General features: G+C 49.4%; 1 protein-coding gene across 2 annotated transcripts; it reads left to right on the top strand.

The window, feature by feature from the left end:
• Positions 1-8,190: 8,190 nt before the first annotated feature.
• Ppm1m (protein phosphatase, Mg2+/Mn2+ dependent 1M) lies at positions 8,191-14,047 on the top strand. 2 transcript variants are annotated; one of them, XM_029554518.1, is made up of 10 exons: positions 8,191-8,475; positions 9,892-10,015; positions 10,162-10,416; positions 10,851-10,963; positions 11,430-11,514; positions 11,612-11,730; positions 11,910-11,973; positions 12,198-12,305; positions 12,414-12,562; positions 12,877-14,047. In XM_029554518.1, exons 1-10 carry the CDS (start codon positions 8,258-8,260, stop codon positions 12,914-12,916), a joined length of 1,275 nt encoding a protein of 424 aa, XP_029410378.1. In that variant the 5' UTR covers positions 8,191-8,257; the 3' UTR covers positions 12,917-14,047. The 2 variants fall into 2 exon arrangements, with proteins under 2 accessions (XP_029410378.1, XP_008848166.1); XM_008849944.3 differs by having other exon boundaries at positions 12,891-14,043.
• Positions 14,048-15,684: the final 1,637 nt, after the last annotated feature.

Here is a 15,684-nt window from a genome sequence, read left to right on the forward strand (position 1 = left end):
CAGAATCCCTAAGGAACTTGTCTCCATTCCTAGCAGACTTGCCTGATGCTACTACAAAACAGCGTGCGGTATTTTTCTAGACTACTGTGCGTGTGTCAGAATGAGCCAGTGACTGAGTCGGTACACTCAAGACCCTGTCCGGAGTTTTGGATTACAAGATGGGAAGAGAAGCTGGCCACCTTTTTTGATCTGGGGTTTCTGAGACAGGATAATGGCGTTGGCGCCCCTCCTGGTAGCTGGTGTGGGTGCTCCTCACATGCTATGTGCGGGATGCATGCATTTAGCCCTGATGACACTGCAGAAGTTAGAGTTACTGTCTCCAGGGTACAGTGACTACAGGTTTAGAGGTGAAGTGATCTGGCCACACGGAATCTTACTTTACTTTAGAAATTGGAAAAAAGAAGAGGAAGTCCTTTTGGGTGGCGGCCGGTATCCCTGTAAGTCCATCCCTCACACTTCTGTAATGAGAGAAGGGGCACTCCCTGGGTACTGGGGTGTATGCCCTGTCCTCTGCTTCACTTCCTGGGTTGTGGGCAAGGAGCCCAAGGCCCAAGCAGGGTACCAAAACAGACTCCACTTCCAGCACAGATCTGGTTTCAGTCAGAAACGTGAGAAGAGCTGGCAGAGGGCTCCTTAGCACCTGTGAGGAGCAGGGTGCCCAGGGCCAGGCTGCCTTCTCTTTCTGATATTTTCAGAACAGGTGGATCTAAGACATAAACATTTAAAATCTAAGCAATAAGCCAGGTGTGGTGGCACAGGCTTTTAATCCCAGCACTCAGGAGGCAGAGGCAGGCAGATCTCTGTGAGATCTCAAGGCCAGCCTGGTCTACATAGTTCCAGGCCAGCTGCTACCTAGTGAAAATGTCTGAGGGCTGGGTGTGGTGGCACATGTCTTTAATCCCAGAACTCAGGAAGCTGAGGTGAGGCTAGCTTGGTCTACATAGCAACTTCCAGGCCATGTGGGGCAACAGGAGACCCTGTGTCAAAACAAACAAACAAACAAACAGACCCTGTGATTATCAAGGGTGGGAAAATAGACTGATAAGATGGTAAGTTTATGAAAACTTTATATAGAACAGTATGATGATTGATCTTGATTGTCAACTTGTAGGAGCAAACTTTTGGGCTTGTTTATGAGGGAATTGCCAGAAAAGTTTAACTGAGGAGGGAAGAGCCACCCTAAATATGGGCAGCACCATTCTATGGGCTGGGGTTCTGATCTGAATAAAAAAGAGAAAGTGAGCTAAGCACTCATCCAACTCTTTCTGTATCCTGGGGAAGGCAGAGTGTGTCATGCGCCTGCTGTCCAGGTCTTCCGCACCATGATGGACTGTACTCTCAAACACCCAGAATAAACTCTTCCCTCCTTAAGTTGCTTTTTGTCCAATACTTTGTCACAGCAAGGAAAAACGTAACTACTTGTCCTAGTTTGTCTCTCCATTGCTGTAAAAAAATACTCTGACCAATACCAACTTGGGGAGGAAAGGGTTTATTCAGCTTACATTTCCCAGGTCACAGTTCATCAGGGAACTCGGCAAGAACCTGGAGGCAGGAGCTGGAGCACAGGCCATGGAGGAACGCTGCTTACTGGCTTGCTCTCCTGGTTCCCTGCTCAGCTTCCTTTTTTCTTAAAACTTTAAAAATTTTTTTATTTACTATTATTTTTATTGTATGTTTATATGTGTATTGCCTGCATGTAGGTAAGTGTACCTCTGTCATGCAATGCCCGAGGAGGTCAGAAGAGGCTGTCGAATCTCCTGGGACTGGAGTTACAAACAGTTGTTAGCTGCCATGTGGGTGCTGGGATTCACACCCGGGTCTTCTGCAAGAACAGCCAGTGTTCTTAACCACTGAGCCATCTCTCCAGCCCCCAGCTTGCTTTTCCAGCACTCACATAGATAACCAGGGGATTTCATAAGAAAAAGTTAGATGCAAAATACAGCATAGATTATGATTTTACACATACCAGAGAGAGAGAGAGAGACACACACACACACACACACAGAATACCCTTAATGTTGCTGGAACAATTTCCAAGAAATTAATAACATAGAATATCTCTGGGGAGCCAGGGAATAGGTTGTGGGGGACAATTACTGCTAAAGACTTTAAAAAAAATATTTTATTTATTATTTTTATTTTATGTGTATGAGTGTATTGCCTGCATGTATGTGAGTGCACCCATGTTGTGCAATGCCATGGAGGTCAGAAGAGGGCTTCAGATTCCCCTGGAACTGGAGTTAAAGACGGTTCATGGCCGCCATATGAGTGCTGGGAATCGAACCCGGGTCCTCTGCAAGAGCAGTCAGTGCTCCCAACTGCTGAACCATCTCTCCAGCCCCTGCTAAAGATTTTTATACTTTTTAAATTGTGAGTCGTAGCTGGGCTTGGTGGTACACACCTGTAGTCCCAGCATTTGGGAGGCAGAGACAGGCAGATCTCTGTGAGTTCAAGGCCACCCTAGTCTACATAGTGAGTTCCAGGACAGCTGGGGCTACAGGGAGACCCTGCTTCAAAAAGACAATCAATCAATCAATCAGTCAATCAATCAATCAATCAATCAATAAATAAATAAATAGAGAGTCATGAAAATATGAAGTTAAAGAACCTAAAATTGGGGCTGGAGATGACTTAGCTGTTGAGAGCACTGACTGCTCTTGCAGGGGACCTAGGTTTGTTTGGTTCCTAGCATCCATGTGGTGGCTCACAATTGTCTGTAACTCCAGTTCCAGGGGATCTGACACCCTCTTCTGACCTCTGCAGGCATTGCATGTATGCATGTAGTGAGTACACTTAAATCCATGCAGGCAAAACACTCATACACATAAAATAAAAAATCCTAGCTGGGTTTGGTGGCGCACGCCTTTAATCCCAGCACTCAGGAGGCAGAGGCAGGTGGATCTCTGAGTTCAAGCCCAGTCTGGTCTACATACTGAGTTCCAGGACAGCTGGGGCTGTAGGAAGACCCTGTCTCAAAAAGACCAAAAAAAAAAAAAAAATCCTTAGATGTGAGTACATCTCCTGCTGTAACTGCAGGAGCCAGCAAAATGGAAATGAACCATGGGAGTAAAGGGAAGAAAGAAGCTGGAGAGAGGGGGATAGTAGGAGACAGGTGTTACTAAGGGGGAATGGGGAAAAGGGGGGTACTTTAACTGGGGAGGGAGTAGGGAGGGTTATACAGGGGGAGTGAGAGGTGAGATAAATAATTCTTAGATGGTGTGAAAAAACCAGAGGGAAATATATGCAATATGTTAGTTCAAAGTCCTACTGAAAAATACACATACAACATATATATATGGATGCATATGTATAGCTAAAGGCTATATAACAAAAAACACAGTGTCAGGCAGGAGAAACCTCCCTTTGAGTTGTTAGGATAGTCCAAGAGACTCCCCAAATAACACAGATTATTGCCACAGCCTTTGATTGCCTTCCAGAATTTGAATGTAAGACCCTATTGCTGAAGACAGGTTATACTTCGGACACAGGACTTGGAGCATTCTTGCTGGAGGTGACCAGGAAGCCTCCTCCCTGAAGACTAGCTCTCATGGAACTATGCAAGCTGCCAAGGGAGAACACTAATCAATGGTCCTACCCAACTGTAAGGTCTAATAAACTAACGACTGACCCAGCAAACTCTTGCTGTTGGTGCAGTAGTGGCACTTTTATCTTGGGAGTAATCAACAGCTGTCTAATTGGAATTAAGGCCTAGTCAATGGGAGGGAACATATGTGTGGTACTGTAAATATATCTAAATACACATGACTGGAGAGGTCGTAGATCCTAGAAAGAAATCTACTTTTGCCAAATCCCTAGACCAACATATTTTCTTACTATATTCTAAATATGTACCCTCGGGGCTGGAGAGATGGTTCAGTGGTTAAGAACACTGGTTGCTCTTGCAGAAGACCTGGGTTCAAATCCCAGCACCTACATGGCAGCTAACAACTGTCCTAACTCTAGTTCCAGGGGATCCGACAGCCTCTTCTGTCCCTTCATGGGCATTGCACGACACAGGTGCGCTTACCTACATGCAGGCAATACACACATACACATAAAATAAAAATAATAGGGGGCTGGAGAGATGGCTCAGTGGTTAAGAACACTGGCTGTTCTTGCAGAAGACCCGGGTTCGAATCCCAGCATCCACATGGCAGCTAACATCTGTCTGTAACTCCAGTTCCAGGGGATCCGACAGCGTCTTCTCTCCTCCGCGGGCACTGCACAACATGGGTGCACTTACCTACATGCAGGCAATACACGCATATACATAAAAAAATAAAAGCAAATAAAATATTAAAAAATAAAATATTTTTTAAAATATGCACACTCATATTTACAGACAAGTGTACCTCTCACCACTCATCAAAGAAGCTTCTTTTTGCAACATATGGAGGTTATTACAGAGCTCCACAACGGGTCAAATGCAGAGAGTAATTGTTTGTGAGACACTTAGCCCTAAGTGACACATTTTAATGCAAATTCTATACAAAAGATGAGTGCATTTTTCAACTCTCACCAGAGAGGTTTCCTTATGAGCAGATAGTGATTAACACAGAAACTCACAACAGGCCAATGTGTAGAGAACAAGAGGCTGCAGAGTGCTCATATGTGAATAGGACACCTATTTCAAACCTCTGTCTCCCACGGCTCAGGGATCATTATGGAACGATTGTAAGAACCAGAGGTGGTGGATGACCACAAGAAAACAGTTGTCCAGACAGCTGGTAGTTACACATCTGAACTCACAGCAATGGTGATAGCATGTACAAATCAGATGCAAGCTCAAACCAGACAAAATCTCTGCATAGACATGGGAAAGTAGGTAAGAAATGCCAACCCAGCCTAAAGCTGATGGCTGCTGGGAGGGGACGAGACAGTCTTTTACAGGAATGGGACTTTTGGTAGGTTGACCAGGCTCCAGTGAATGGACCCATGCTGAGGGACATATAGGGACAGACTCTATAGGCCATATTGCATATATAGGGGAGTCTCGTACATTGAATTGGGCAGTGGGGGGAGGTGTGGGTAGGGGGAGACCTAAATACTACCAAATGAAAATCGCAAAAATTCAGCAAAATTAAAAATAATTAAATATTTATTTTTAAAATTATGTGTATGCATGTATGTCTGTGTGTAGATATGTGCACATGAGTGCAGTGTCCCTGGAGGCCAGAAAAGGGTGTCAGATCCCATGGAGCTGGAGTTATGGGCAGTTGTGAACCACCCAACATGGGTGCTGGGAAGTGAACTTGGGTCCTTTGCCAAGGGCAGCAAGTGCTCTTAACTGAGTCATCTTTCTAGTCCTGTCTCCTATTTTTTAGTTTTAGAAAACAAAAAAATTTACTTGTGTGTGTGATGCAAACACGTGAGAGTATGTGAATGCCAGAGGAAGAGCTGGACTGCCTCCCTGGCTTGTTCTCTGCCATATTCCCTTGAGGCAGGGTCTCTCACTGAATCTGAAGTTCACCATTCCAGCCAGGCTGGCCAACCAATAAGCTCCCAGGATCCACTTGTCTCCAACCCCCAATACTAAGGTTACAGGCATGTGCAGCTATGCCCAGCTTTTTTTTTTTTTTTTTTAATATGGGTGCTAGGAATTTGAATTCAGGTCCTCATGTTTCTACACAAGTGCTCTTACCCACTAAGCCATCTCTTCAGCCTAGGATAACCCTTTTTCTTGACATGCTGCCCTGCCACCCACCCTTCTCCCCATTTCTAGCACTGGCTGAGTTAGGTGAGGAGAGACTTCCAAGTCAAGAGGTAGCCTGGGGTTCATTGGAGCAGGAGAAGGGGTATCACTAGGGAGTGAAATGTTGCATGGTCACTGGGAGGATCCAGCTTAAGGATAGAGAAAAATTCACCCCAAGGAATCTCATTTGCAATTTCAGACACCAGAGAGAGAAGAACCTCTAAGCTTCTGGAAAGAGAAAAGTGAAAATATAGGCCAATCTAAAGAATGCAAAGAATGCTGGGTTTCATCAGCAGTAATGGCAGCCAGAGAACAGAGTGGTCAGAATTCTAAGCTCAAGCACCCATCAAAAACAAAGATTACCTCCCAGTTTTCTTGGAAAATGGCTAGAGGATGTGCTTCAGCAAAATGAGTGGGTAAACTAAAACAGAAGGCTTGGACTCCAGGCAAGACGACAAGCACTTAGGTACTTGGGAGCCAGAGGAGCCTGGTGAGACTGAGGGAACACTCAGGCCATCTTGGAACAGGGAAGATTTGATTGCTGTAAGGCTCCACAGGGCTCTGCGTATGTAGAGTGGGTAAGCTGGGCAACAGACTGACTATGATGTCTGTCTGCCCAGAGCTGCCTAGGACTGGAGTTTTATCCTGGAGTTCAAGACAGTAAACTGGGGAATAGTGAGTTTGCTTTGTTTCTTCCTAGATTTTTTTTTTTTTTTTTTTTTTTTTTTTTTTTTTGTCTTTTTGAAACAGTGTCTCCCTGTAGCTCCAGCTGTCCTGGAACTCACTATGTAAACCAGGCTGGCCTTGAACTCACAGAGATCCGCCTGCCTCTGCCTCCCAAGTGCTGGGACTACAGGCGTGAGCCACCACATCCGGCTCTTCCTAGATTTTTAAGAACCTCTGAGTCATGAGCTGGTGGAGAAGAGGAGGTTATCCCCCACTCCTCTGACTGAAATAGATCTGCTTTATCTTGGGTCCCTAGTCCATTTCTGTCTCAGTCATGGATGCCATTTGGGAAACTTTCTCTGACTTTGTCCCCACCTCCTATAGCTGGGTCAAGAAACATCTACCAGAACTTTCCTATCACCACAGGGCTCAGAGAGCTATCTCCATTAGCACTGCATTCCCAAGTCTAGGTGTGTGCCTGTTACTCAATAAGTTAACCCCCAGGCTACTGGGGCACAGCTCTCTTCCTGAAAATCTTCCTTCTTGGGTGGAGGAACTCCCAGCAGAGCAGGTCTGGCTGATTGAAGGAAGTGGGTCCTACTGAGGATGAGCCTGTGCTTAGGTGTGGAGGCCAGGCAAAGGTGTGACTCCTCAAACAACCATCCCTGGGGGCTTAGAGACTTTGAATTAGCTTCCTGGAGGAGGAAAGGGGAAGAGAAATATGCAGAGATGGGTGGTTTGATTCAGCTGCACTGTTGTAATGGAAACTCCACAGTCTTGGGGATCCACACTTCCCCTTTGTGGGCCAGAGCCCTCCATTAAGTAATGGAAGTCCCATCCTGCACAGGGAGCAGGGCACAGGTGACAGAAGGGTGACAAATGCTCTGTTAACATGGAGATATAAAAGGAGACACTGCTGCTAGTCCCTCACAGTGACAGCTAGCTAGGGGTTAGGAGACACCTTGAGCCAGGTGTGGTGGTGCTTGTCTGTAGTCCCAGCACTTCCGGAGACAGAGGCAGAATTGCCTTGAGTTTGAGGCCGGCCTGGCCTACATAGCAAGTTCCAGGACAGCCTGGGAGATATAGCCAAGACCCTGTCACACAGCAAAAGACATCTGTGAAATTTTTTCACTTCCCTTAGCTTTAGGTTGCAACTCTGACCTGCTGGGAGGAGCTAACTACGTTGTCTCCCCGTTAAATTTCCAACAGCACTCACAGTAGGATCTTGTGCCGCCCAGAGAAGCCATCTTGACTGAAGGGGCAGCCATTTGGGAGATCAGCCTCTGCAGCAGAAGCAGGGGGGTAGGATGGGGAGGACCAGGGTGACTACTAAACCCCATGTGTAGGGGAAGGGTGCCAGGCTGGGTAGGTGAGGAACGGAGCCCTCCTCAGGGAACCCTGTGTTCTGGCACACTCTTACTCAACGCGTCGGCCTCACACCACCTCCAAGGACATCCTGTCCCCATCTTCCCCTTGCGTAAGATAGCCGCGCAGCAGCAGGAGGCTTGAGGCTCTGCGGGACACCCGCCCAGCACCCATTCTGAAAGACCCTCCACAGGCCGTAGGGTGGAGGGAGGGGCCTGTCCCTCTTAGAGGCCAGTGTCTTACAGGTGCGGGTGAACCTTCGCCCCAGCCCAGTGATGCTCTGATTCAGGCACACAGCTTCGCTTCTCTAGGCCTCAGTTTTCCGGCCTGTAAGTGGGGCTGATGACCGCGTTTGCATCTTAGAGGTGGTGGCAGGATGCTCACATCACGCACACTCGGGGCGGGAGGGTGGGGCTGGAGCGTGGCCGTCCCATATTAGGCCCTGCTCCCGTCCCGCCCCCAGGCCCGTGGCTTCCTCCCGGGTGCGGGCGGGCGGTGGGGTGGGTCTCCGCAGCAGTCCCAGGGTGCCACGCCATGTCTGCCGGCTGGTTCCGGCGCCGTTTCCTGCCCAGGGATCCACTCCCCGCGCCGCGTCCATCCGGGCCGCACTCTAGCCCGGTGCCCTATCGCCGGCCCCGCTTCCTGCGCGGGTCCAGCCCCGGCGCTGCAGACGCCTCGCGCCGCCCGGATGCGCGGCCGGTGCGCAGCCCAGCGCGGGGCCACGCGCTGCCGTGGAACGCGGGCTATGCCGAGTGAGTGCCCCCGTCTCGTGTCCCCTCCCCCGTGTCCCTTCCCGACGCCCTCCCCGATCCAGCTTGAGGTTCTCTGCTGACCTAGGAAACAGGGTGTGTGGACACCCGTACCCCACCTGTGGAGAACCCCGGGTCTCCTGACCACATTTCCTCTTACCCAACTCCGGTATTTTCTTTTGGAGAAGGTTCCAACCGGAAGGGCCAGCACTCGACTGGACTCGGCGTCCCAGCATTATGGGCTTTGGAAGTACTCGCCCCACCCCGCTCTCACCCTGGGTTTGACCTGTCCTTGGTGGGACAGGGCTCGGACAGAGGTGGGACAGGGTTCAGGCTTTCCCTTTGGAGTCCCAGGTCTCCCTAGTCAGTCCACTCTTACTCCTAAATTCTGGGGCAGCAGACCGGGTTTAGAAGTTCAGGGCTCCGACTTTGCCTTTAGTTACAAAGCCAGTGAAAGGGAGTGATGGTTCAATGGGTAAAGTAATAATAGGCTTGTGGAGCAAACATGAAAACTTGTGTTCGGATCCCCAGCAATCTTGTGAAAAGCTGGGTGTTACAACTTGGGCCTATAGTCGCAGCGTTGGGGAGGCAGATACAGGAGGACTGCTGGAGCTTGCTGGCCAGCCACCCTTGCTGATTTGCTGAGCCCAAGGCTTTGTAAGAGACCTATCTGTCTCAAAATATAAGGTGGAGAGCAATATTCCTAACGTCCACCTCCAGCCTGTGCACACATACGCACATGCACACACGCATGCACACAAAATAGTTTCTTTTTAAATTTATAATTTGTAGGCAAGCATGATAGTACACAGGTGAAGTCCTTTTCTTTTTTTTTTTTTTTTTAATGTGTATGAATATTATGCCTGCATGCATGTAAGTGCACCGGTGTCTTGCAATGCCTGTGGAGGTTAGAAGGCATCGGATTCCCCTAGAACCGTATTTACAGGTGGTTTTTAAACATCATGTGGGTGCTGGGTATTGAACCCGGGTCGTCTGTAAGAGCAATCAGTGCTCTTAACTGCTGAGCCATCTCTCCAGCCCAACACAAAATAGTTTAAAAAAAAAGGGGGGGGGGGGACTGGAGAGATCATTCAGAGGTTAAGAGCATTGACTGCTCTTGCTGAAGACTCGGATTCAGTTCCCAGCACCCATATGGCAGCTAACAATCATCAGTAACTCCAGTTCCAGGGGATCAGACGCCATCTTCTGACCTCTGCAGGCATTGCATGACATGGGTACATCTACCTACATGCCAGCAATACACTTATACACATATTACAATAGTAGTAATAATAATAAAAGAGATCACTTGTCCAGGTGTGAGGGACAGCACTCAGGAGCAGTTGCCCCAGGTGGGGTCTCTCTGCCCACAAGACATAGATGTCTCCCTGGCGGATCACTGTCTGTTTTCTGGCCCAGAGTCATCAATGCAGAGAAATCCGAGTTTAATGAAGATCAGGCTGCCTGTGGGAAGCTATGTATTCGGCGATGTGAGTTTGGACTTGAAGAAGATAAAGAGTGGCTGACAGTGTGCCCAGAGGAGGTGAGTGCAGCTCTGCCCGAACCCCTCTTCCAGGCTGCGACCAGGATGTGCAGGTTGAGACTCTTGTCCCAGTGCCCCATGTCCTAGTTGAGGCTGGGCAGCTGAGGAAGTATGGCAAAGCCTGACATGGAGCCCTTCCTGTGCAGTTCCTGACAGGTCATTACTGGGCTCTGTTTGATGGGCACGGCGGTCCTGCAGCAGCCATTCTGGCTGCTAACACCCTGCACTCCTGTCTGCGCCGGCAGCTGGAGGCTGTGGTAGAAGGTGTAGTGGCCGCTCAGCCCCCGATGCACCTCAGTGGCTGCTGCGTCTGTCCCAGTGACCCCCAGTTTGTGGAGGAAAAGGGCATCCGGGCAGAAGACCTGGTGATCGGGGCTCTGGAGAGTGCCTTCCAGGAATGTGTGAGTTGGCCTGTGGGGAAGAAGGGAAGGTTTGTTCCTTGGGACTTGGAAGTGGGGTATCACTTGTATAGTCATGCCAGTTCCTTGGGCTAGCTCTGAGAGAAGGTTGGGTTGATTTGCCCATTACTAATAATAACTACCATCGTTTTCAGCCTAACCTTCTGCTTATCCACTTCCTATTGTGTGCTGATTTCTCACCTATATCATCTTATGGTGCAGGCTGTTGATCCTCAGTGCAGGGATTGGTTTCTCTTCCTCTGTTTTGAGTAGCACTTTCCTTGTCTAATACTCCTGACAAAGACATTTGGGAGTTAATGGCCAGGCTCTAGTCTGCGACTATAGGCCTGCATGTGGGAAGTCAGCTGGAAGGGGTGGGGGACTGGGGAGATGGTGGCCAGTACCCAAGTCACTATAATGACCTTGGTTTACTTCAGGATGACGTGATTGGGAGGGAACTGGAGGCCTCAGGCCAGGCAGGTGGCTGCACAGCCCTAGTGGCTGTGGCCCTTCAGGGAAAACTGTATGTGGCCAATGCTGGCGATAGCAGGTGAGTGAGCTCTTGGAAGGGTGGGCAGGGTAGAGTGGGCAGGAGGGCACCAGAAGTAGTGGGGACCATAGCAGGTGGCTGAAAGTGGAGGGTTAGAAATGAGGACTGGGCCGGGTGTGGTGGCGCACGCCTTTAATCCCAGCACTTGGGAGGCAGAGGCTGGCAGATTTCTGTGAGTTCTCAAGGCCAGCCAGCCTGGTCTAAATAGGGATTTCCGGGCCAGCTGGGGCTACAAGGGGACCCTGTCTCAAAAAGACCAAAAAAAAAAAAAAAAAAACCCAGGGTGGTAGGAACCTCAGATGCCAGCCTAAAGGTCCTAGGAAGTTGTGGAGGGATGTGAACAAGGGATTGGTATGGCCAGAACTGGCCTCAGGTGGCTGGAGAAGGGGCTGGCAGGAGGGTGGACATAGGCATGGAGGTTGCCTCATCAACGTCCACTACCTCCCCCTTCCCCCAACCTATCTAGGGCTATCTTGGTACGGAGGGATGAGATACGGCCACTGAGCTCTGAGTTCACCCCAGAGACAGAACGGCAACGGATCCAGCAGCTGGTAGGTGCCCTTAGCCAGGGAACCTTCAGGTCCTGCATTCAGGGTCACATGGGGCCCTAGGAGGGAGGCTGATGTGAGTATGACCTTCCTATCCCAGGCCTTTGTCTACCCTGAGCTTCTGGCTGGTGAGTTTACCCGACTAGAGTTCCCACGTCGGCTGAAGGGGGATGACTTGGGGCAGAAGGTTTTGTTCAGAGACCACCACATGAGCGGCTGGTGAGCTGGTGGGATGGGGGAACATGGTGGGAAAGGGTTGGGGTCCACACTGAACTGTATGACCTGTGGCAGTTCTATTTGGGCATGGTGGGTACTGTGGGTGTGCAGAGGCTGGGCATGAGGTTGGAGAAGCTGCAGTAGCAGGTAGGCCTTGGGCTGATCTTCATCTGCTCCTATAGGAGCTACAAATGGGTGGAAAAATCAGATCTCAAGTATCCACTGATCCATGGACAGGGTCGGCAGGTCAGTGCCTGGCCCCTCCAAGAATCCCTTCAAGTGCTCTCTGGAGGTGTGAGCCTCTTTATCCTTTACTAGTGGCTGTGGCCAGTGTTCTGGGGGCTGTTCCCACATGATGTTTTTCCCCTGAAAGGCTACTATTCACATCTCCCTTTGTGCTCAGTAGAGCCATAGTGCACTGGGCATTTGCTGAGCCATTCACCGTCACCTCATGCCTCCTCTGCCCCTAGGCTCGGTTACTGGGAACACTGGCTGTCTCCCGAGGCCTGGGAGACCATCAGCTCAGAGTTCTTGACACGAACATCCAGCTCAAGCCCTTCTTGCTCTCCATTCCACAGGTGAGGGAACAATGTAGCCCATCCCAGGTTCCATCTGCCTAGGAATGCAGAGTAAGCCTGGTGAGGGTCAGAAGGGAGCATTGCACGATCCTCAGGCTTAACTTGCAGGTGACTGTACTGGATGTGGACCAGCTGGCACTGCAGGAGGAGGATGTGGTTGTTATGGCAACTGATGGGCTCTGGGATGTCCTGTCCAATGAGCAGGTGGCCCGGCTTGTACGGAGCTTCCTCCCAGGGAACCGAGGGGACCCACACAGGTACTTACTGTAGCTGCGGGGGACCTGCCTGGGCCGGGGTTGGTGCCAGTAGAAATACCAAGTTGTTCTGAGAAGACAGCACTAACTCAGGGTAGGTAGCTAGGATCAGGGCTGACTTAAGCTTCCCAGGGGATGAGACTCAGAGAAAAAAAACACAAACAAAAGAGTCAGATTCCTGTAGTCCAGTTTGCACCCCCTTAGGTTGTTGCTTGCTTGTCCTAGTTGCACATTTAGGGGGTCCCAGATGTCCTGCCCTGTGCACTGAATTCTAGAGGCCTTGGCCTTTTGCTCTGTCCCCTAAAGTATATCTGCAGGGTGGTCTTCACAGGTTCTCGGAGCTGGCCAAAATGCTGATATCCAATACACAGGGGAAGGAGGATGGTGCCACCGAAGAGCAGGTGTCCTACGACGATGTCTCTGTGTTCGTGATTCCTCTGCACAGTCAGGGCCAAGGGGGCAGTGACCACTGAGGATTCGGATACTGCATCCCAGAGCCTCTCCAAGGCTGATGTAGTCTGGGTATACCTCCATTATGGCCAGCAGCACGCCCTGCCTGTCCTGTCCCCAGCTAGCCATAGCCCAACACCCTAACAGCCTTCCACCCTAATTCATCTATTTCAAAGAGAGTAGCAGAAGGAAGGATGCAGAGACCCAGTCTACCATGTCCTGCCTTCTGTGATGGTAACACTTCTCTCGCAGAAGCACTTTCTTTATAAGGTATAGAACAAGTGTTGGCTCTTCAGACAGGATCCTCAGCAGCCTAAAGGGTAAAGGGTATTAAAGAGGAGCAAGCAGTTCCAAACTTCCATCCATGCAAGGTGTCTTGTAGAAACCTTTGGGTAGCCTCATGCCTGCTGGAGCAGCCATCTTAGACAGCTCCTGAGAACAGGTCCTGTCCTGCCCTCCTCTGCCACTGGAGGGCACAGACCCCAGATAAAGTTGGAAGAGCATAAAGGGGTAAGAGAAGTTTCCAGAGTTGACTGGGCTGAGTGCTTGTCACTGCATGTAGCTTGGCCACCAACCTGGTTGCTTTTCCCTGGACTGTTTCGTTGTTCCCCAGTAATTTATACTTGGCTTATGCCAAATACAACCCAGCCAGCCAGTTCTAACCTTGCACTTTCTGTGGCCTTTCATTGTCCTCACTACTTCTGACGCCCTCCTGCCCACTCTACCCTGCCTGCCTTCCAAGGGTTCACTCACCTGTTGCCACCAGCATCGGCCTTATGCAGCTTTCCCTGCAGGGACACAGCCAACACCTATTACTAAATATTTGTATGCAGAAGATCCCATGTGAATCATGAGTTGTTTGTTTAGGTTGGACTGACACCTTTTGCTGTTTCTTGCAGTCTTTTCAGTGATTCCTTTTAGTTCTACTGTGCAAACTTGCATATAATCAGGACTGTTTCCTCTGGCCAGACCCTTACTGTTGCCAGAGAAAAACACCTTTATATATTTTGTTTCGCTTTTTTTTTTTTTTCGGTATTTTTTTGAGACTGGGTCTCTGTAGCCCCAGTTGGCCTAGAACTCAATATGTAGACCAGGCTGGCCTCAGAGATCCACCTGCCTCTGTTTCCTGAGTGCTAGGATTAAAGGTGTGCACCACCTGGCCTTTTTGAAAAATTTTGTTTTACAGACCAGACTGGCCTCAACCTTGGGGTCCTTTTGCCTCTGCCTCTGGAGTACACATGACACTCCCATTATCTCAGTGACAGGTCTCTTAGGAAAAGATGGTCTGAAATTCACTATGTAGCCTAAGTTGGCCTCAAACTTGTGATCTTCCCTCTTTTTGCCTCCACCTCAAAAGTACTGAGATTACAATTCTGTACCACTACAGCAGAATCCTTTTCACTGATCTTGCTACACAGTAGACCAGGCTGGTCTCAATCTCACAGATCCACCTGCCTCTGCCTCCCGTGTGCTCTTTTCACTTATTTTTGAGTGCAGATTCCTGTAAAGCTTAGACTTAGCTGGAAACAAGTCAGAGCCTGAGGCTTTATTCTGTGATGGACTTCATTCTTCATCTTCCCATTAAAACACTGGGCTAGTGCATGCCTTTAAGCCCAGCCCTCTGGAGGCATAGACAGGTGGATCTCTGAGTTCTAGGCCAGCCTGGCTTACATACTGAGTTGCAAGTCAGCTGTGGCAACAGGGAGACCCCATTTCAAAAGTATCCCCCCCCAAAAGAAACCCCACAAAAACCACTGATGCCACTTAGAACTTACTGTGGCTCAGATACTGGAAATATTTGGATTATAAGACAAACTATATTCATGAGCTTTATCTCTTTCCTGACCCACTCCTATTATACAACTGAAGGGACTTTACCAGTCCTAGTCAGGAAGCTCCAATGAAGCTGATGGTAAACTTAGGTATTTACCTCAATTTAGATGCTCAGATCCTATTTCCTCATCATAGATTTCATTCCTTATATGCTGTCCAGGGAAGATTGGAAAAAGTACATTGGTATTTCCCATTTTCCACACAGTTCTGGGCTGTCAGGCCTGAATCTGTCCACAGCTGATCTCTGAAGCTCTGTGCAGCCTCTCCAGGGTTGGTAGACACCTGGCAAATACTATAGGGCCACCATATCAGGCTGCAGGAGTTTGACTTCCTCTTTCTTTTGCACATTTCTCTCTGAGCAAAGCGTGGGCAACATCCTGTGCCTGTCTCTTGCCCACACCAACTTCTGAGCCAACTTACCCACAACCTACTGCTCCTTGTTCTTCACAGCAGGTCAAGGTAGCTGCAGCAGCCCTCCTACCATGCTTTTATTATGTATGTGCCTCTAGGAATGCAAGCTATGGCATGTGTGGAAAACAGGACAACTTTCAGGAGTCAGTTCTCCTTCCACAGTAGGATCTGGGCATTGTGTAGCATGTACTGCTGAGCCATCTGTCTAGGCCCTCCCACCAGGCTCCTCTTCCTTGGTTAGTCTGAGCAAGAGGGCTTTAGCATGGCCAGCCTTACCCAACCCAGGATGTTCTAACTTAGAAGTGGCAGGCCCAAGCAGGAAGCAGGTCCTACATTCTGAAGATCTGAAAGTACCAAGCTCCAGGAATTTCCAATGCACAAGCCAAGCAATGGGTCTCCAAACAACTAGCCAGGCCTCCTGCCAGACACTT

Source organism: Nannospalax galili, unplaced genomic scaffold, assembly GCF_000622305.1.
Source record: "Nannospalax galili isolate Female #2095 unplaced genomic scaffold, S.galili_v1.0 scaffold851, whole genome shotgun sequence".
NCBI classification, from domain to species: domain Eukaryota; kingdom Metazoa; phylum Chordata; class Mammalia; order Rodentia; family Spalacidae; genus Nannospalax; species Nannospalax galili.